The 23,270-nt window shown below is 39.0% G+C and overlaps 1 protein-coding gene across 2 annotated transcripts in view; it reads right to left on the reverse strand.

Moving 5' to 3' along the window:
* Positions 1 to 22,858, reverse strand: part of LOC127935072 (exostosin-1b) — a 79,167-nt gene extending 56,309 nt beyond the window's left edge. Inside the window, exons 1-2 of one of the 2 annotated variants that reach the window (XM_052532663.1) lie at positions 22,322 to 22,858; positions 21,015 to 22,224 (exon numbers count right to left, since the gene is read on the reverse strand). In XM_052532663.1, coding sequence (XP_052388623.1) covers positions 21,015 to 21,955 — 941 coding nt within the window. In that variant the 5' untranslated portion in view covers positions 21,956 to 22,224; positions 22,322 to 22,858. Of the gene's footprint in view, positions 1 to 21,014 lie in introns of both variants that reach the window. The other variant, XM_052532662.1, reaches the window with a different exon arrangement.
* Positions 22,859 to 23,270: the final 412 nt, after the last annotated feature.

The raw sequence follows: 23,270 nt of genomic DNA on the forward strand, positions 1-23,270 counted from the left end.
AAAGCAAACTACACAAGGTCAAAGTAGAAAAATGTCAAACTTGTTTTATTCAGAGTGAGGGCTACGGAAATATGAAAGGTGAAGGACGAAAGAGGAGTTCGCGAGGTTAGAGGCCGTGAGGCCAGGCTTTCTTTAGAAGTATGAGGGAGCAATAAAAATGGAAATAGTAAACCTACCGAACAAAAAGATATCAAAAACTGACTTCAGAATAAAATGAGTATAGTGCATTTCGACTTTTAGAAACGTTAGACTACACAAACACACACACACTAACTAATCTAAAAGACAAGGTCTGGCCTTTGCCGTGTTTGAGGTGTCCAACAGCAGCAGGGACATTTCCAAAGGCACAGGGGTCATTGCCACCGTCTTTGTGTGTGAAGCACCGTGAGGACCAGACACACACATCCACAGGGGGCTCGACCCTTAATGACATGCAGACAGCCTCATGCCTGGTGAGCAGCCAAAGGGCAAGTATACACAACTGCCAACACGGAGACCACAAAACACTTCAGTTGAGACACCTGAACAGATTTGTACTTCTTGTGTTTGGTACACAGCCAAACTACTTCATGTTCCAAAAGCACCAAAAGTCTATTTATTTTTGTAATGTTATGTGTGGTTTTCATAGCATTCTTTTGCAATTATGGTCCCATGGCTCCACCAAAACAAAATGTAGGACTACATCTGGATTGGTAATTTTCAAAGACTCGTAAACAATTATATAAAAAAAAAAAAGAAGTAGTTACTTTCACTGACATCTTTTTCATGAGCCAAACCACGAAAGTTTTTTCTTTATAAAAAGAAAATATACAATCAGGCAGGTCTAAGTTCATGAGCACACTTTTTCTGGAAAATGATAGACGTACAAAGCAAAACATAACTTATTGGTTTGTAGTTTAACATTCTTACTGATGGTTTAAGACTATCACCTACTAAATCAACTGCTAAAAATGACAAATACACAAAACCAAATTACTGAAACTAATATAAAAATGGAAAATCTAATGGAAAATCCAGATTCCTGTGCTCTCCATCTTGATCTAGTCTGCACCAGATCAGCTGGGAATTTCCAACGGAGAAAGCAAGCAATCTGATCACAGCATCCGAGAAAAATAAAACAATCTGTTTGGATTTCCTCCATCTTTGTAGGCAGTAACTAAGTGAAGGGAAGGGTGAAAAGAGAGGGAAATTCATTGTGCTAGCAGGCTGATGAAAGGAAGAGGTGGAGCTGGACTGATTTTCAATATCCTCAACTCAACTCAGACTTGAAAACTGAGTGCATTCTGCTTGTACGTATACAGAAACCACACAGTAACACACACTCATAAGGATGCTGATCTTTACTTGATCTCCTGGGACTTGCCTGAATCCATGCAGAGCGACAAACACACTTCACACAACATGACCACCCCCTCTCTTCCCCCCAACTTCTCTCTGCAATGGCTCATAATGAGGCACTGTGGGACTGGAATTCTCGTCGCACAGACCCCAGTCCCCTGATTCTGTTAAGACACCTACCTGCCTGTTCACCAGATGGGCTATAGAGTGATCGTGGACAGAAACCTGGGACATCAGGTACGGTGTAAAATAAAATAGCTTATTTTTACCACCCGAGTCAAATGCTTTAATTATTGTGAAAAATATTCAAAAGATAGTATTCATAAAATTAACTTGACAGAAACAAGGTAAAACATTTTGGGTAGGTTTCCCCAGACACAAATTAAGCACAGTCCTGAAGATGGTTTTATCAACATTTTCCCTCTAAACTGTGTGCCAAATGACAGAAACCCATAGAAATGTTCGCTAGATCACACGGACATTATTTATTATTAAATTTAGCATTTGTGTCAACCAGCTACCAAATCTGACACCTTCTGGTCTGGGGAAGTTCACTAGAGAGGTCTTACAAATAACTGCGGTGATGTTTTATTGACCACAGAGCATTGATAAGGTTGTTTTCCCCCAGAGGGTTGAAGTTTAATTAAAAAATATGAAGTTTCACTTCCTCTCCTTGGTGTTGCAATGTTCCCTTGAGGAAAACAGAACTAGCTCAGTCATCAGGAGTCATTATACATAGTACACAGCTTTCACTTCCTAAAACTTGCTGTGGTTTAAACATAAATCGCACAGAGTCACAGACAAGTCTTAGTTCATTGGATTGCCTTTTTTTAAAGGGCAACAACTGTTTTTGGGACAGGGAATGACAAAGCAGCCATCTGAAAAGTAATTTTATTGCACTACTTTAATGATGGTTTATCCAACCACTAATTAGCTCAATTACAGTACTGTTACACTTTCCAAAAACTCATGATGATTGAAAGTGACAATAGTAGCAACAAGTCAGCGTCCCACAGGTGTTATCAAGAAACATGGCTGAAAATACTTTAAACCCCTTTGGTGCTAGCTACTTTTGCCAAATTAACATTTGGATCCAGTGACACACTACTAATTAGCTTATTTGAAGATTGTTGTATCAACTTAAAAAAAGAAGAAGCTATAACCATAGAAACATTTTAGTCCTCCGCCAGTATAATCAAGAAACAAATTTGTGAACAGTTTAAACCCTTTGGCTATTTTTGGACAAACTAACATTTGCACAGAGACACAGCTTTGACTTGGCTACTTAATGACTGTTTATCTGACTACTAATTAACTCTGTTAATTTCAAAAACCTCCTAATGGTTGACAGTGATTATGATGGCAACACTTCAGTGTCCTGCATGTTTAATATTTTTAACCAAACTAACATTAGTAACTGTGCAATGTTGCATGGCTTGACACTAGACTGCAGGGCATGTGGGACATTACTGGTATCAACTAGCTGTTCAGTTCAGTTCCACACACACACACACACACACACACCCACACACACACACGTCCATGCAGTGTTGTACATGTAGATTTAATAAAAATCTGGTTAACAGGGCACTCATCCATAAAGCGCGGCATAATTTGAAATTACGAGTTTAAAGTTTAAAGCATTCAATTCAAATGGAGCGGTCGTCATACAGAGAACACGCGATCATGCAGGATAAAAATGCACACTTCACAAGATCTTACAGCTGGATTCAATTAAGTTTGCAAGGTTTGTGAAATTAAATGTTCATTAGCCAATCAAATATTCGTTTAAATTATATAAATGTGTATTTGCTTAATGCTGGTGGCAAACGAGAAAGTGTTATAATGTTTGTCTTTCTATTACTAATAATATAAAAGCAATCATTATAAAACTTTTTGTATACATTAATTCCTTTGTTTAACAGTTCTATCTGCTTATTAGGCAGACTTCAATCCGTATTAGCCAGAACTGTTAATGATGACAGTGAACAACAGGTTGAATGTGAGCTTTCTCACCGACATCAAAATAAAAGTCAGGCGTGCCAAGCACATTGGCCAAGCAGAAAAACGTATTGGCTGATGCAGATATTTGAAAAATGCCAAAAATCAGCCTTGGTGATATATCGGTCAACCACTACCCAAAAGTTTAAGTTGAAGACCTAATTTCTGCATTGCATAGCTGTAGTGCACTGGTGGACAAAGTGTTAATGCTTTTCCACCTCAACTATCACAAGGTCCTTAAAAGGACACAGTCCAGAATTTGTGCACTTCACTGCTTCCCACCTACGTCATTTTCCTCTCTACTGTGTTGCTTAGATTAAGGCGGAGACATGGCTTCCATTTACAGACAGAACAGATGGATTTTTTTCAGCACTGTGATAGACAGTTCATTTTTGGAAATCAAAGACACTGGTATTGGCAGTGATTTGGAGGAGGAGAGATAAATGGGCACGTAGCAATAAGGGGGAAAAAGCATCTCCCCTACTCTTTCTTCCTTGCCCCACCTCCAAGAATCTACAGCCTGCCAAGAGCTCTTCACAAACACTATGCAAAAAAAATTCCAGAGGCTAAGAAAGACCTGCTAAGGGCTTTCCCCCCTACTATTTTTTCCTGCAAGCACACAGCTTTTGTGCTCTCATCCAGGAGGAGGGCACAATGGCAGTGCCTTGGCATTGCAAATCTGATCCTGGGCATTGACGGACGTTGGTGTGCTGGAACGTTCCTGCTCAGCAACTCAATCTCTGTGGATTCGGCACAATTGCCTCTCCTCCCGGTGACGTTGGGCCCTTCATTTCCTTTCATTAAAGCCCCCGGTTGAAAACGTTAATAAAGGCAGTATCTAATTACAGAAGCACATCTCTATAGCTCTATAGAAAATCATCAGGCTAATGCCAGTTTCACTCATTCTCTTTTTGCTTTGTGCTTGATTGATTTTTTTTGGATAGCTGGATTGGTTTTGTTCTGCCTCTCTCTGTAATGGTGAATGCACGAACTCTGGAGGTGGGTGGAAGGACCAAGTCCTTCCTGATATATTCTGAATCACTTGTATTTGGCAACTATAATGATGGACGCTGGCCAAACTGTCTGCAACTGGGGACTTGTGAAACCAATTTGTACACAATGACACGCAGATGCCTTTTCTAGAGGTTCTGGGCCATAAGACGGTTTGCCTAGCTTGTTGGATGCTTTGCTTTTCTCCATTTTCCAAACCTTGTAAACTGAGGCTACGCTGCTCTACTTTCTGGCAATTGCATCGCTAGCTGTTTATTTTAACCCTTTCGAGTCGATTAACGCATATATGCGTTTTGAGTCATTTTCACCTGATAACCCTGAAAAGAACTTAAATTACACTCTCAGTTTTAATCGTACAGATAAGAGCAATACATCTATCGAATCTGTAAAGGGTCTAGTTTTTTTTGGATACAGACATAATAACAAAAAACCTTTGTGCACTTATAAAATAAAGATAACAAACAAGGTGCGCTGTCTACAGTCTTTATCTCCGCTGATCGTCATGTACAAACATTTCATTAAAATGAACTGTAACTCCGTGAATACTCAAAGAAGAGACATGAGAGAGATATCTATAGAAAGCCTGGAATGTCTACTTTTAAAATAAACAAGTGCTGCCGAAAACAAATATTCTGAGATAAAGTAATCCATATGAAAACAACGCGATGTCTATTTTTCATATCTCCGCTCATTATATCTAATGTGACCACGCCCCCGCGCTGAACGCGCTATTCAGATTCAAACTGAAGCGCGCGGCTTGAATACGCCCACACAGAAGAAAAAGCAGCCAGACTATTCTTCAAGTTTTTATTTTATTTTACTGTTTGCTTCGCGATGAGAGGAATAAGACATAATTCACCCCAAAAAGATGTGATGTGATTGAGGATTTGAGAAATGGATTTCCTCAGAAAAAAGAATGAAGCGCTTTATTCAGCAGAGATCATAAACATGAGTAAGTCTCTTTTTATTTATTTGTACTAGTGTTCACATAACGTGTAAACATTTTACTAGTTAGACTTTTTCAAAATACTTTTTCCAAACTATAATTCCTGACTAAATGTATAATCAAGTGAAACATTATGAAGTTTCAATAACAATATACAATACTATACCATTCAAAAGCTTGATGTAAATAATATAAATGTGACAAATAGAGATAACTCTAACAACTGTAAAAACAATGCAGTTCTTTCGATTTATTCCCCCTAAAAAAAACCTGAAAAATATTATCAGCTCTTTTCAACATTAATAATAATAATAATAATAATGATAATAATGATAATAAATGGGGTTTATTTGGTAGAAAATAAGATTGTTAAAAGGATTTCTGAAGGATTGTGTGACTAGAGAAAGGATGCCAAAAAATTTGCCCTCAGAGTGGCACAGTTGAATGAGAGGCTCATTATGCAGCTCATTATGCAGGCCTTTGTCTTCTCAGGTGTAAATCACAATGATATTCATGGTAGTTGACGCCTACTCGCATATGACTTTTACCAACAAAAAGTGTTTTAGAAAATTTAAATCAATATATTGTTTTCTGTGAGTGAGTAAACAAGATGATTTTCACATCATTCAGAAAGAACAATTCTAGGCTACAAGCTCCAGTTCTCAACTTTTCCGGCAACCAATTTTATGTATGTGTTTTATTGCCTTATTCAAGTGATTTAACATTTTTAGTTTTTCACTAACCATGCATAACATTTTTTTTCTCAAAAATACAATCATGTACATGCATGCATTTCACATATTATTATAGCCCAGTTTGTGCTGATTACAGTGATATTAGACTTTACCCATTTAGATATTTATAAGAAACTGAAAAAAGCACAAATATCAGGGCATGACAAAACTTCTCAAGGCCCCAAAAATACCCTTAGACTCCAGAGGGTTAAGTGAAGATCCTTTTTAAACAAATACTGTTGACTTGGCTTCTTTTTCCCGCTGACAAGATTCACAGGATAAATGGGGCCCAAAGACGAGGTGTTGCTCACCGCTGCTGCCCAACAGACATCCAATTAGCATGTGTCCAGAACCGCACATCTTCGTCTTGTATCTCTCAGGGTCACAAGCAATGTCGCCCCAGATACAGTCGACAGAGCACCTACAACAACCATAGTGCAACTCACTCATGTGCTGAATTACAGTCACAAATGGTCTCTTTCCACCTTTGAGCCTGACAATTTCCTCCCTACATTCAGCTTTTCACTAGCATTCTCTGGCTTTTCCTTGAACATAATTGTATTCGGTGAGCCAGCCTGCTGGAAAACGGACGTTTTACGAGGTAGAGAAGAAAAAAAAAAGGTGAAAGCATAACCTGTAGCAGTTCTGACAACATCATTAGAAGAACAAGTGTTGAACTTCAGCTCTCATCTTATGTATCCCAGAATGAAGTTCTCCAGGTTGCCACGTACTAACCCCAGGAGTACAGTGTGCCATAATTAAGGTTCTTTCCTCTGATCCCAGACATAGCAAAGGTTTGGGTCCTTTCCCAGGTGCACGGACTTAGTGGAATGTAAATGTGTGGGCGTCAATGCTTTCGCTGAATAATGGCCTTGAGGCAAAACCCAGCCATGTTCCTTCAGTTCACAGAGGACTCTAAGACGATGGAAGAAATGCAGCCCTCCATTCTTCCCCATGAAGGTAAGAGCCACCTCAGAGGCTCTGCATTCTGCCGAGTAAGTTGACCGGAGTGTGATCTGATCCCCTTTTGCAGTCGTGTATGATTTACGGTTGTACCTAGGGCACTATAGGTAGTGAAAAAGCTGTAAAGTCTGCCATCTGCAATCAGAAAGTGACTTATCGGGCAAGTGAAGGCAGAAATTAGCATAGTATAAAGTCACCTTGATTAAGTAGGGGAGTCTGGCGTTATCTTTCCAGTGCTCTCTACATATGGATCTCCGCCTACATTTTAACTACACCATAATTTCCTGAACAATGGTCTGCTGTGACCTACGTAATTTACAGAGCCCATTTTATAGCACCAGGTGTTTTTTTATGGCACCCAGTTTGAACTGATTCGATAGGAGCATCAAGCTACTGACACCTTCAACAAGCTGGATGACTGGCACAGCACAAATCACTACCGCAGTTATGATAAGGACAAGAAGGCCCTGTCAGTCATCGGCAGACAGGAGACCACAGCAGTCACAAGAGACAGATGTCTGAAATGTTTGCAGATGCTACAAAAACCAGAGCATCACATTAAGACAAAACAGAATAACAATTTTAAGACCTTAACATTTTTGGCGCACATCAAAACAATCGCAAGAACAGCAACTGTTAAAATGGCTGACAGGAGCATATTACAAAATCCTTTCAGTCCAAAAAAAAGTTTTCCAATTTTTCCTCAGCTGCTAGGTGACTAGTGCTATCTAAATTACATGAGACTTACCTTTAGAGAAGTGAGAAGATACTTCTAATTCAGTGAACCTGTCGTTTTACTCTTGAGAATAACGTAACATGAAAAATCAATAAAGCACAAACCACATTAAGATTTACTCCCTAATGGTGAATTGAAAACAGTGGTGAAAATGTAATGATGCTCTAAGCAAAACTTCACACAATATGACAAACAGGCCTAGATGTGTGAAACAACTTAGATCTCATAGTAGGTTTTTAACATTTCTACACTAAAGAATGTCAGATACTCCATGACACAAACAAAAGGGAAAGATTTTTATGAAGAAACGCATTTTCTGTATAAGAAAATGGTATGTTTGTCATTAAGACTTGAAAGATTAATAATAAAAAAAAGTGATCCAGGACAAATGGTGAGTATCAGACTCTTCCTGATCTTTTCATCTAACAGAATGAGAAAGAAATGTCAAAGTGGTGAAGAAAGAAATTACTTTTTATTTCTGACCGAGACAGACGACTGCTACATGACCTTATCATGTGTTTTTCTTCAAATAAATAGTACCATATCTAAAGACTGAATTAGTTCAGATTTAGTTTTTTTTTTGTATCTCCAAGAGGCAATTATCTTTATTGGGCTTGGCCATCCATTAGTGTGCATGAAATCACTTAATCAATAGCCTGTTTTCAGCTCCATCAACAAGCTTCTAATAGGCTCAACTGTACCAGAGACTTACACTGAAAAGGTTTCAGTAGCTAGACCGGCCTTGCCTAATGACATTTACTTAAATAACAGAGATAAGGTGGATAGCTCTTCTACAGTGGATGGTTAATGCTTAAGGAGGATAGCTACACAATAAAAGACATCTGCTTTTTGAGCTCTTAGGGTATATAGTTTGAGACTCTACATTAGAAGCAACTGAATAATAAATGTTTGGCTGCTGCTTCTTTATATAAAAAAACATACCTTTTAAATCATCATCCAGATACCAGAATGAATTCAAACGGTTTCCATTGTTTTGTGAAAATAAAAGCAAAAGAGAGGCCACATGTGTGAATGAAAGACAGAGTGGACATGCCCAACAAAATTGCAAGAAAAAACAAAAATGAATAAAACACAGGAGCTGAATAATTCATTCTGTATTGCTGCCTAGGTTCCACATGAATGCCCACAGCAACTTGTGCACTAGTCCGAAAGCATCAGGGAACCAAATGGCTGGAGTACATCAGAAAACCAGAGGGGAACATGGGGAACAGAGAGACCAAAAAAAAAAAAAAAAAGTGTTGGGTAACCATATAAACCACTTAAAGTGGCAAACACTCTCCAAGTCAGCCCACACACAAGCTAGTGAAAGCTGGAAGCACTGACCACAAATACCACAGCATTTGTTTCAGATGAGGACGGGAAGGAATACAAGAATGCATAAAAGCTATGTAAACAATTACAGCATTCAAGGGTTATGCCAGTTCAGTCTTAGTGGTGGTGGAGATGTACATGTGATAAAAGTTTCCTATAAAAAACAAAAAAAAAACAAAAGAAGTCAATTTCTGGCGCCGAGCCAAGATTTTGGAATGGTTACAAACCATTCAGAACTGAGGCACTGAGAATGCCTTTTACATACAAATTACATTTTTACCATACCTCATTACATTGAGGTAACAAACATGAGGCAGGATTGCAAGCAGAAAATGTACTGAAATTTAAAGGAATACCAATAGACAGACAGATCAATACCACGACAGAACAATAAACAGATAGAATGGCTTAACAACGATAAAATGATATGACAGGTATTCTATGAATTACATTCAAATAAATCTCTCATGTTCTTGTAGAGTTTTTGTTTCAACTTACAGATGAAACAATGCCGAAGAACCTGATCACAGAGCTCACCCAAAGCTTTTGTTAAACAGCCCTTTTTCTTTATGGCAGCCAACAACAAAGAAAGTCACATATCAAATTCTGCCCAATGCTGAAAGGAAATAAGAATAAATAGAATAAATAAGGTTACACATTAAGAGTTGGGAAGCAAGCAGCTACTCCGCCACATACCTGTGAACATGTGAGACTGCTTGGTTCGACATTGCAGTTGGTCTTGGACAACTTCTGAACAAATACAAACAAGTGCATTCTCAGCTGCACAGAGATGCTGTGTCACACACTCAAAACTTGCTTTCAAAATATGCGCAGATAGTTATGATGGTAATAGCAAAGTTTAAGGCTGTTCTTGCAGCATTAGATTTTAGTTCAAGATAAGATGCAAAACCAACCTATATTATTCTCATTAGTGACCATGCCCTCTTAAGGCTGGTTCACACGGCAGGATAATCAGGCCGATTTTAGCCCCGATTCACCCCTTCCGACAATCTTAGGATGCTCCGATTATCGTAAAATAATCTGATCAAATATTCCTGCCGTGTGTGGTGTGTTAAGACCGCTCTCCTCTGCTCGGAAGAATGTCGGGACCGCTCCGATCTCAAATCGGGGATATCCAACATGTTGGATTTATTTGGCCCGATTTCTTCTCGTGTGTGGTGTCCCCCGAGGACAAACGATAACGCAGCCTGTGGACTGTGGCGTGTAGCCAATCAGAAAGCGAGGTGACGAGGCGGTGAGGAAGTGCCGGGAAACAGAAACAAAATCAAAACAACCGGCGGAATGGCGCACCAGAAAGTCCGGTGGACGTCGGAGATGGAGGACCAACTTGTCGACCTGTGGCAACACAGGGAATGTTTGTACAACGTTTCGTGTAAAGATTATCACAACCGAAATGACAAGGAGAGGAACTGGGCAGAAATTGCTGCTGCACTTGAAATACCAGGTAATGTTTATCTACAGTAACGTTACCCATCGCTAGCATGAAAGTCACGTTTGATCTCGAGGGATTTTGCGAGATTTCCCGTCTGACACGAGAATGCTCGGGAGTCAAATCGGTTCGTGTGTGATGTGTTGATATTGCCGTGTGGCTGCACACCACACACGGAACGACCAAAACTGTTAGACCCGTGATTTTTTATCGCCGTGTGTGGGGTCTCTCAGGTTTGGAAAATCGGCCGACAATTTTAAAATCGTTCCGTGTGAACCAGGCCTTACCTGTAGTGAAAAATAACTGCAGAGGGACATTTATCTAGACTGGATAAGTCTTTTCACACAAGACAGTCAAGATCAGGTTGATTAAATCATACTTAATTTCTATAAGGCTGAAAAAAGAAAAGAAAAAAAAGATTGCTGGCTTTATACAATACCGATACATTGTCTTTTTTATCAATAAATGTAAATGTTCTGAAAGTGTATTACAAAAGACCTCTTATTTTAGACAAGTGAGGACTTGAGGTGACTGTGATTTTTTTTATATTTAAAAATTCAAATTATATTTACAATTTTAGGGCAACATAGAAATAATATTCTCAAGTTTCAGGAAACCTCTATGTAAGTGCTAGAAATGAACTAAAACCCATAACCTGCTACTGTCAACTGAAGAGAGTAATTGTTGTTTTCAGTATTATTATTTATTATATAAGCCTAACATAGAGAATGACGAGTCAATTAAGACTGAAGCAGACAATAATTCATTCCCTGTGTGTAATAATTTTAAAGCCTTAAAAAATCTTTTTTTTTTATGATTTCTAAGTACAATAAGGGTAAATAACCTCTTATGGTGCATGTTAAACTTACACTGAAAGAGACATGAACAAAATGGGTAATTGCACTGATAATCACAATTATTTGTATGACAATTAATCAGCAGCCAAAATGATCATGACAGCTCTAGAACAAGTTAAAAAAAAAACATTTGCACATCTGAAAGACATGCTCCTGGAAAAAGTCTAATGTCAAACCCTGCGTAGGTCTACAAGTTCCTCAAATGAAAGCTCAGATTCTTTGGAAAATATTTCTAGACTAGCGTACTTTGCCATCCTTGACATCCTAGTGAATGAAAAATGTTTATAACTAAAGGTTACAACCACTGACACCAAAAAAATCAATGACATCTAAGTGAAAATTGATTATCACAAAGCACTTCAAGGCTTTTCATCTTTTTTTATTTTATTTTGAAGACTAGAAGTAGCATCAGAGTGGGTAAGTCAAATCTGAACTTTAACCTACATTCTCTATAAACATTCATGTATGCTTATCTTACACGACCTTGGAGTAAGTAATAATTAAACCATTACTTCCAATGCAAGAAAAACACCCAGCATCAATAAAGCTGGTCACCACTACACTAGGGTGTTATAGTGGTATTTTTGTGTTTTGTATTGTGGTTGCTAGGGTATTGAATACTGGCCCAGGTTAAAAAGAATGAGGTCCTCCGTCAAAATTTATCCAAGAGATTTTTTACAGTTTTATCACCTATTACTAGGTGAAAGTTGGATCACTTAGAAAAATAACAGGCTCATCTGTCCTGTAATACAGTGAAAGTCAGTGGGGTACAAAACAAGCATTCCTTGTCCAGAGTCAAACTACTGGTCAAAAGTTTGGGATCAGTAATAGTTTTTGTAAATACATTAATACTTTTATTCATCAAGGACTTTCAACCTTAAAAATAATATTTAAAAAAATCTCTCTTAAACACCAACTCATCATCTTAGAATGATTTCTCAAGGATCATGTGACCCTGAAGACTAGAGGAATTCAGATGAGCATCACAGGAAAAAAATACATTTCGAAATGTATTACAATAGAAGAGAGATATTTTTCTTTCTTTTTTCTGTATAATCTGTATGATCAAACAAATGCAGCCTTGGTGAACATAAGAGACTTTTTCAAAAGTTACCAACCTCAAACTTTTTAAAGGTAGTTTACATAAAGATCCTTTAATTCCCTAGTGTACGAGCAACTGTGAAAGATATTACTCGCCACTATCACACTCTACTAAACTAGCAAATCAAAGTACATTTCTTAGATTAAACTACATTCTAAGCTTGGCCGGATGCCGTCTGCACCCCCCTCCATTTTTTTTTTGTTTGGCTCAGCAATGGCTCAGGCACTGAACCATGAAGTATCATAGAAGCCTGCAAACAAAAGTCACCAGTGTCTCGGTGCGGCCTTTTGTTTGATGCCTTCCAGAATTCAAAAGCTATGGCAGAAATCAGGCTCGTTTCACTTTGGTGAATTGGAGTTCTGAGGAGGAAAAACATGGGAAGTCTGAAGGGGGAAGATGTTTCAGAGCTTTTTGGCAGAGGAAGGGGGTTCCTGTAGGGGGTGAGAAGGGGCCGTGGTGTCAACAAGGCACAAGCTGCGAAAGAATCTGGGCAAACTTTCATACAAAGGAGCCCCTCAGTGACCGGGGGCTAGAGAAGAGTTTCACTGGAGAGGTAGTCGAATCAAACCATAAAACAGTTTGGGCGCAAGCCATTAGAACAGCTAGCACTTAAACAAAACACTCTTTCTATTACAGCCCCCCACGTTCCTATACACAGTCTACCAGTAGACGTGCATGTATGACACAAAAAGAAAAATGTACATAAAGAAATTAAGCAATCCCCCTTCAAATTCCTCGGAACTGAGCTGACCATCAATGAAAAATGTTTGTTTTCATTTTTGGAGTAATTAAATGGCCGAACATAGAGAGCTCTGTTTCAAGAGGGCCAACATGTAGTGAAATGGAGTCAATGATACAATATCTGTATTTTCTGCAGCCATTACTCCAGCCATCTGCCCGAGAGCTTGTTCAATTGAATGGGAGAACATGTCAACATTTTCACATTGGAAGTCGAAATTCAATTAGGCATTATTTCATGTACCTAGATGAAAACTGTAGCTGGACTACACAAAAACTTCTGTACCTCTATTGTAATTGCGCAGTAAACATACATTCTAACAGACAGAGTCTTTGGGTTCAAACATATCAACTCCAAGGGATCAAATGTTCCTCACAGCTGTGCAAAAACACTCCTTTAGAAATGTCTTACACACACAAATGCATGACAAATAACCCAGCAGTAGAATAATAGGACTGAATCTCCAGCTTCCTTCACCCCTTGTTCACCCTGCACACGTCTGCGGCACATTACAGCTCCGATGAGGTTTTGTTCCATCCTTTCACACTGAGCCAGCTCACACCAGGAGCATTGCAGAAGCAAAGCAACTGGATTCGCGAGACCTTGATATTTGCCTGTCTGAGGTTGTCTTCCTTAATGTTTTGTGTTTTTTTTTGTCCCCCCTTAATTTTTTATGGTTCTACCATGGGTTAGTTGGGTACATAGTTGATTTGACAAGTTTAATTGTGTTTAATGCTAAGTCCTGCTTTGTTGTGCTGTAGCCTACAGACAAAGTAAATACCCGTAAACTTCCAGTTATGAACAACAATGATAAAAGATTCTAGCGGTTTTTAGTCTGTACAACTGTGCAGTTTAGATGCAACGTCCATCAAAAATCGACTATATCTTTAGCAAAGCAGCACGGACAGCCGCTTCTGAAATGTGCCACGAAAGAGAGACAAGTACTTGATCAGAGACCCAAATCATATAATGCCTTAATATAGTTTGTAGCTGGAGTCAATCCAGCACGAAAAGTCAGCATTGAAGAAAAATCCTTTCAGTGTAAATGCATTTACAGTCAATTCTTAACAAGGTTATATGATCTTACATCTTTTCAAAATCATCTGTGACTAAAACAGATAAAGAAAAAAAATCATGGCGATACAGCATTTTACAACACTAAACAACACATGTCTCCAAACAGCTGACTGCTGTAGATATGTTTTCATACGTCCCAAAATGAGTGTGAAGCTGAATCTGAAAAAGGCTGGTATTGAGAAAGGCTGGATTGCTTCTTTTAGCACATAATTAGCATGCAAACTGCTGTGATAGGCTGTGAGGTTGATCTACAGATGGCAAAAACCAGAGCAATGGTGAAAGACTTTCTCCCATGAGAGCTGGATTAAAAGGCAATGGCTATAACTCATGTCTAATGGTCACTTGGGAGACCAACACCCTTAAAGCTCAAAGTAAACTTTAGCCATCCACGTTCCATGATGGTCCGCACACTGTCCCCGTGATGCAATTTTCATCATCAGAAGTGTCATTGGATGTCCATGCACACCATCCCAGTGCAGCCCAATTTTTGTGACCGCACAAATATAAAGGTAAAACAGAGCTTGTTGATTTAAACACTAGAACTTGTTATATTCCTATTTGTATTTGTAAGTCAAAATTTCACTCTCAGCTCTGATGTGAAAAGCTGAAACTTTTGATTTGCACACACAGACATCAATCAAAATGTGTTCTGAATTCGAAAATTGCAGAGTAATAGTCACAAATGTGTAAAAACGACATTCACCTAAACAAAATTACATATATAACAGATTTACTTTTACACTTTTCTTCAGCTCTCAGATCTGGGAGTAGATTGGGGTGGGAATGAAGCCATTTTATTGACCAATAAAACTGGATGGTTTCTTTGCATGGTGACATCATGCAACAGTGGCAGCCAGTCAGGAGACTCACTCACCAACCCAGACGTTTCTCATCCTCCCGGCTCCCGCAGCAGACTACGCACTCTACAGGCCTGATAACATTTTTGTAACCTACGCCATGGTGATAAGAGTTCTCCTCAGTTTCTTGTGTATATAGATTAAAAAGATAGACTTGAAGTAAAATATCATGCAAGAACATGAAAAAAATAAACAAAAAAACGAAATGTTATCTGTTCTTTGACCATGTGATTTGACATCAAATTATTATGTAAAGGTGTTTCAAACCAGATTTATTTATATGATTAAATGTGCTGGCCTCGGTAAGTAAAAGTTTAGTTTAAAAATAACTTCACGGGCAAAGTATAAATACAACTATTTAGCATATACATACTGCAGAATACAATAACCAACCCACTTCCTTATTTTATGTGCTTACTGGAGAAAGTTGTAAAACACAATGACCTTTCAACGGTTTTCTTTTTTTTTTTTTTACGAAGTACAATTAAAATTTTATGTGTTGGCATGTACTGTGTACTTCCTATATTACATCCATATTATGCACCAAATTGGTAAGTTACTCTCTTACATACATTCATCGATTTTTATCTTGTTTGATTTTCACTTGTATCGTCATAGCTTTACATGGGTCTTAATTGTCATATATAATGTGGTTCAACATATTCCCATGCTTCATTTATAAGCAGATGGATAAAGCCATGATAATCTGTGCAATATGCAATAAAGGATATACATATGAAATATGTTGCATTATTTGTCTACCAGATAACACTTGAATATTTCACAATTTTACTGTTTATAATGTTTTTTTTTTTTTTATAAAATAAATGCATCTTTGGTGAGCATTACAGACTTCTTTAAAAAAATCTTACCGACCCTTTTGAACGGTAATGCCTATAATGTTTGATATTATATGATAACGGTCTGCTCTGCAATTCCCTTTAGAAGAAGTGTGTTCTTGGCAGAGCATGGAGAGGAAATGAAAGATGCTTTTCCAATTCTAAATCCCACTTATTAATTCATACTCTTCAAGAACTCATTGACAGGCTTTGGATAAAAAGAATCTTATTTGTCTTGTTTTCTCAATTACTGCCAGTTCTATCGCTAAGGCTTGTACTAGCTTTTAACATCCAGAATTTAACTTCAAAGCAGGCTAGTTTTTTCTTCCTCCCAGAGTCGGTTGTAGTTATCCTTCTTAATAATTGACTTACACCAGTTTAGACTGCAATGGCCTTTTTCGAATCGTCCTGGGGGTCTTTTTTTGTGGCCGGGGGGAGTGTTCCTGTGGTAATGAGTCAGGGAACATAGCTCTCAGAAAGGGGTGGACAAACCGGGGATGGTGTCCACCCAAATAAATACCAAGAAGAAACTTAGGACAATATTTAGGCCTCAACCTGGTCCACATTTCAATCATCTTTTAATGACCAAAATTTTTTTTAAATTACAGCAAAAAACTTCAAAGCTCTTCTATGAAGGAAACAAACACACACACACACAAATTACCTCCTCGCTTTAACATGCAATTTATCAGATGAAGTCAGCCTTAGCCCAAGCACATTATGCACAGAAATATATAATCAACCAACAGTAATTAAGCGGAACTCTATTTTGGGCTAATTACTTCACATTAGCATTTGTCACACAAGCTCGGGTCACTACTTTATCTGACTGAGTTCAGATCATGAAAAATGCATCATTTATTTATGTGACAACAGAAACAAATAAGAGAAGAGAGATAGAGTACATAGGAATGTATGCCTCATATTAAAGAAATTAAACTACAGGGTTCGCTACAGACCTTTCAAGACCTTAATGCAATTTCATTCATACAAGTATAACACTGTCTAGGGCTGCTCCGATTGATTGGCAACTGATTACTATCAGCCGAAAATCACTTTGGGAAGTTTGATCGGCGGTCTCTAAATGCCGATCTCACAAACCAATCTCAAGCAGAGGACGCGCATGTCGTGAAAGGTTTAGCATGACATGCAACAGCACAGTCTCTCAATCATGTCCTGCTGGGTCAAATAATTATAACCCTGAATGTGAGGTACAATTAATTCATATTTCTTTATTAAATAACTTACAAAGTAATATGAACTTTCTGGGAGACGTAATTTCACAAACAGTGTGAGTGATCAACGTGCACCCTCTCTCTTTATCTTTAAATGTGCAGATGGTTTCAAATCACTTCAAATCAATAAAATTGTCTTGTTAACTTTGGAAATTGGGTAGTGGATTTCTAGTTCCCAGTCTGCTTTGCATAGGACTGGATAAGGAGAGTAAATGTTGAAATTAAGTGCTATTTTATTTGTGCTTTTTTTAGTGAGGGGAAAGACCTGTTAAGTGTTTAATGCGGTTATGTTTGACATTTAAAAGAGTTTCTGTTATGTTGAAGTTTTCATGGTTACCATTGCGTGCTGAAGAGTAGACCACATGTAAACACTACATTGACACTATTAGGAACGACTGCACTAATGCCAGTGACTCATAACATCTTACTGGTTCCTTATGCATGCTAATTGTAACTTATTTAGCATGTGCTATGAAAGCTATGGATTTGAACTCAAAGAAAGATAATATAGATTGGTTCCAAGCCGACAAATCCATTAGTGGGAGCACCTTAATTTACTTATTAAATATTTTGATGTCACAAATGATTAAGTTCTTATAACACAAATGTAGTTTGTTGGCTGAACATAATTTCATTAGAAGTTTTCATAACTCAACTCAAAGAAATTTTCTCGTTGAGCTAACATTTTTTTAGATGGCACAGATCAATAAATCACGCTTGTGCTGCGTGTAAGCTTCTGTGCAGCAGTTGCCCCACTGTAAAAACAAAAATGTACTGCATGATCAAATATTTAGGTGAGATAATTATTTATTTTTCAAAAAGATTTAAAAAAAAATATCCAAACCCCCAAATTAAAAAAATCCCCCCCAAGAGTCACCTAAGAGGGGATTTTACACCATTTTCAAAAATGAAATTCAGGCCCTGAACGAATGTCTGTAAAAATCCTCATTGAAGCATCCCTATAAATAATTCTACATGATATAAAGTAGGCTTCAAAAAGATTGGCATCGGTGATCGTATCGGCAGAAACTGCTTCCTGTGATCGACGATCGGTGAGCAGCCTTAACTCTGACATTCACATACACTGGCACAAAGCCATCCATCAACTAAAGGTGGGGAAACTTGTTTGTTTTGCCCACCGTCCCATTTTTTTCCCTTTGAATTATTAAATAGGCTATGAGCAGGAATCAGAGATGAAATGTTCAATTTGGTCCTTGCAGTGGCCTTGTGATTAAAGGCTCACAGAACAGTTAATAAAGTCTGAAAAATCTGGTTAGGTAAAGGAGGAAAAAACACAGAGTTATTACACATACTGTGAGGGGAAAAATGTTGACATTGCAAATATTAACCTTCTATATATATGCAGGGACTCATTTTCCAGGGAACAAGATTTATACAATTTAATAGAACCAAAAAACAAAAACAAAAAAAAAGTTTTAGACTATGACAGAATATTATACCAGACTGAATACTGTTTGGAGCAAGGGGATTTGAAATCATTTCCTTCATCTGTATCAGATCAATGTGACAACTTCCACAAATCACACTGAGGCAGATTGGATTTTCTCCACTCTTCCAGCTGGGGCAGTGACCAGCACTGTGCTTTGTGACACAGGACTGAATGAATCTATTGTTTAATAACGCTTGGCACTGCTGAGTTATTCCAGCTTGGTAAATTCCAAACCGTGGCATGGAGGAATTTCAATCTCGGGGCCAAGTCTCAGCTACAAGTCCTGCAGGATCACTGTCAGCCCACCGGTGCCTGAAGCCATTCAGATGCAAGTCCATTTAAAAGCTGGAAAACCATGCAAGTCTAAAAGGTAAATCTGCAAAAAAACCTCAAATCCTTTTAGGGAATTATTGTGGAAGCAGAAGCATAAATCTAAGTAACCTGAGATTGCAAAAAAACTTTCTCAAACAGCATACACCAACCAACCAACCAGGAATAAAAAATAAATATACATTTTGCAGACCCTTGTCAACCCGGTCATTTTTGCACTGCTCAGCTCACTTATGTTCCAAACAGCTGTTCTGCCTCACACACACACACACATACACTTACACCCCAATTAACGGGACTACATCCTGCTGAGAAGCATCTCAGCAGCATCATGGGAGGGAGAAACATGCCAAAAATATCTGCACACCGACCAACATTAGTGCCATGACTAACCAGGAGTGGGCTAGAGCGGGAGGAAGAGTGCTGACTACCTCTAGATGTGGAGTCTAAAATCCCATTAATGAGCACTCAGGCTGTTTTGAAGTGATATGCGCCAGGTAATTACCCTCACAATATACAGTGAAATTATCAGTGGATTGTGATTCAGGGTGCTTGACTATAAATCATTAATTTTTAGAAAAAGACCAACACAACAGGGAAGTTAAAAGTGGATTATTGATGAACTTCTATCAGTTTAATCAAATCAAACAGGGCTTATAATCTGGCAGGGGCAGGGTTAACGGCTAGTGTGATGGATCTACTTATGAGCATGTTAAGATTTCAGAAAAAATATTTAAAAAAACCAGTTCAAATTACAGTTTACTAACACTGGGGCAACTTTCTAATTAAGTAAGGTCATATGCCTGTTCGCTCTGTTGAGAGAGCAGTATAATTTCAAGCGTATGAGACATGTCCAAACATATCCAAATTGGGTTGCTATATTATCTGAGATTAGGGTAAAAATTCCGTTAGAGGAGGTGTTTTAAAAATCAGCGCAACAGAGTTAGGATATAAAAACAGAAAAGATTACAACTCACTACTGTACCTGGAAATGTGTCTGCCATGTCAATGGCTTTCTAAAGCAATGAAAGTGTTTCACAATCTGGTGTAAAAACAGACCCAGAGAGCACTGCTGGTCTGCATGGCACATGAAACACCACTTCAAAAATATTCAAGATGACACAACTCACTGAAACAGTTTGCATAAAAATGCCACATTCCCTGTTAAACAAATTACAAAACATCTTTGAAAGTGGTTTACATTACAGTGTCCAACTCATATTCTGTTATTAGTATTAATATAAACACTACAGCAAGCAAGTGTAATTATGAAACTCTACATGATTAATCATCAAGTACATGCAGTACTTAGCATTTATGCAATTAGACCATAAACATAAACAAAGTAAACTGTCACCCATTTGCAATGTAAAGTCACCTAAATACTGCTTTCCCAGACTAAACTTGACTATGGTAACCTGGAGTTTGCCAAAACATCGGAGGCTTTTGACATTACACTTTACCTTGTGTGAACGTCCTTCTAAAACCTCAGGTTAAGGCCACGTTTAACTCTGGGTTAAGCGAGGCTTCACATTTGTAATTCTGAAACAGGTTTTACATTGCATATAACCCTGGGTTACGAGACCCTGTTCGGCCAAATTATGGTGCCAAAAGAGTGTGAGGCGATGGGGAAGGACTAGAATGTCACTTTGAGTCCTACGGAACAGACAGACAATCAAGTACCTCAGTGTTTACCTAATTAAATATTCATGCCCTTTGAAAAGATGCAGATACTTTCACCGTTCACCATAAGAAATGACCTACAGTGACACCGAAAGATGAAGTTTCTTTTACATGGCGACAACTTCACAGGTAAATTAAGTTGTTATAAACTGAGAGCAATAACATTAATTGGATGAATACAGCACTGCATTCACACATGGGATAGCACATTTTTGTAATTTTGACCACTGTAGTGAACACTGGTGTGGTATTCGCGGAAATTTTTGTTGCCATATTAACTTCAGAAAAGTCTACAATGCGTTCACGTGAGAATAAGAGAAGTTTGAGAACTTACTTGTCATACTCGGCATTGTCCTTGTCACATCGCGCGTCCTTGTGTTTCTGCCAGTCTTTGCCGTGTTTGCAGGTGGTGAGGAGAACAACATCCTCCGCGTTATGAACGTGATGTAAGGCATTCCTCGTGTCCGAGCCGATGCCGGTCAAATAGCGTTTCCCCTTAAATACCAACATATACTTTCTAAAAGGTGGAATGGTGTTGTATTTCAAGTAGCCCCTGTCCCCACCGGTCCTTGGGTGCTCCTTGGAGAACAAGGGGATGGATACGTCAAAGTTGGGTCTGAAGTTCTCCGTGCTGATGCTCGCTTTGGCCAGCATGGCCTGACCGATGTCAAAGCCCAAGTCTTCCGTGTAGTCAGGCCATGTGCCCGAATACAAATTAAATATGAGATGGTTTCTGCCATTGTTCCACAGAGGCAAGCTCTGCACCTTGGTTTTGAGATTGTGCACGTACTGTGGCGATAACTGGTCTCGGTCAAGAGTGTCCAAGCTCAGGACGAACAGACACGCTTGACCAGGGTCAGAAGTGTAAAACCTAGAGCCCTCGATGGTGGCTAAAATGTTCTGGTAACTTTCCGAGATCTTCTCGCCCTTCTGCTGCGGGTACACGTACACTTTGAATCCGTTCCTTTGACACAAGGAGAAATCGAAGCATGATTGCATGCGGCACCTTTTGCCCTTGTAAACGCTCGAGTTAACGTCTCTCTTCTGCCTAGGCGATATGTGCACATTATAGTCCTCCGTGTCCGAGTGGTCCCACGGGCTTAAGTGTTGTAAGGGATCCGAGAAGTGTGGCCACGGCTGTTCGGGACGATTATATCCATGCCGGCTCCTGGACCCGGTGGCCGCCGGACCAGGGACCACCCCTCCAAAGTAAAAAAGCAGAACTAGAAAGGCGCCAGTCAAGAGTGAGATCAGATATCGTTTTTTGGCCTGCATGTGTCCTGAAGGCCAGATCGCGGTGTTTGCAAATAAATCTCAATCGGTTGGAAGTTTGTCTCTCAACACCACCTCCTCCAGCTACAGTACCGCTCCGCCATCTTCCAGCCTGCGAGGATTTACAACTCACGTCTTCCCTCTTCAGATTCCGATCTCCGAACAGCAAGCGATTGATCCAGCGCATGTGGGCGATTTTACTCCGGGTTCCTCGCTCTCACTCGTCGGTCCAGTAGCAACATCTCACAGTGCAGCCGTGACAGTGACCGTTCCTGTTAAGATCATTATAAACACAAGCAGATATGCTTACTCACTGATTTAGTTTCCCCCCGGCGGAATAATAAAAATGCAACGTTTGTTGACACGCACTAGATAAACGCGTCGCACTGTCCGACTCGCACCGGAGAGTTGCGGTGGCACTGACTCGTGGAGTTTGTCTTTGGAGAGCAGCGGATCCCACTGGATAAGATGGAAAGTCGTTAATAAAACAACGACCGAGGTTTATCTCCGATGCTGTGGCATCCAGACTAAAACAGCCTTCCGCTCGCAGTGTAACTCCATTCACCTCCGAAACAATAATAGTCTACGGACGGGGCAGTTCACGGCAACGACGGTAACCTTACGAATCCCTGCATGTCTCTTATTCCTGCGCTCTCTGTGGATCTTCACACACGCAAGAAGAACATTTCCTCTTCATCGGGACACCGGCTCTGGCAAGCGGCGTTTCCCTTTCGGCGAAAACACGAGGACAGCGAGCGAGTTCCACAAGATGTTTCCTTTAATAAAATCAAAGGAGTTCCTTATCCGCGAGCCCAATCACCTATTGCTCAGTTGTTCCGATTGTTACTCTTGTTACATTCCAATCCCGACACTACGCCAGTGTGCGTGACGTCCCATCATGGTGCATCGTGTGTTTTGATTGGGCAGAGGAACCGGATGGGGCGGGGCATCTACAGCACCCATTCATTCCCAATGCCGAGCATCTCACTGAATATGGATGGGCTTCTAACCACTCTAACCACTATACTTTAAAAATGTACAAACTTTTTTAATGTATATGTTCTCTTTTAACTTAGCTTTCATTGAATAATTATGCCCTATTTAAATTCTATTGAAACATTTATTCAATTCAATTCAATTCAAGTTTATTTGTATAGCGCTTTTTACAAAATAAATCGTTACAAAGCAACTTTACAGAAAATTATGTTTCTACAATATTTAGTAGTAGCTAGTAGTTTGTGCACATTTGACAGGATTTTAGAAAAAAATAATAATAATAATAATACAAGACGTAGTCAGCTAGACGATGAACTATCAA

This window comes from Carassius gibelio, chromosome A19 (assembly GCF_023724105.1).
Source record: "Carassius gibelio isolate Cgi1373 ecotype wild population from Czech Republic chromosome A19, carGib1.2-hapl.c, whole genome shotgun sequence".
NCBI classification, from domain to species: Eukaryota; Metazoa; Chordata; class Actinopteri; order Cypriniformes; family Cyprinidae; genus Carassius; species Carassius gibelio.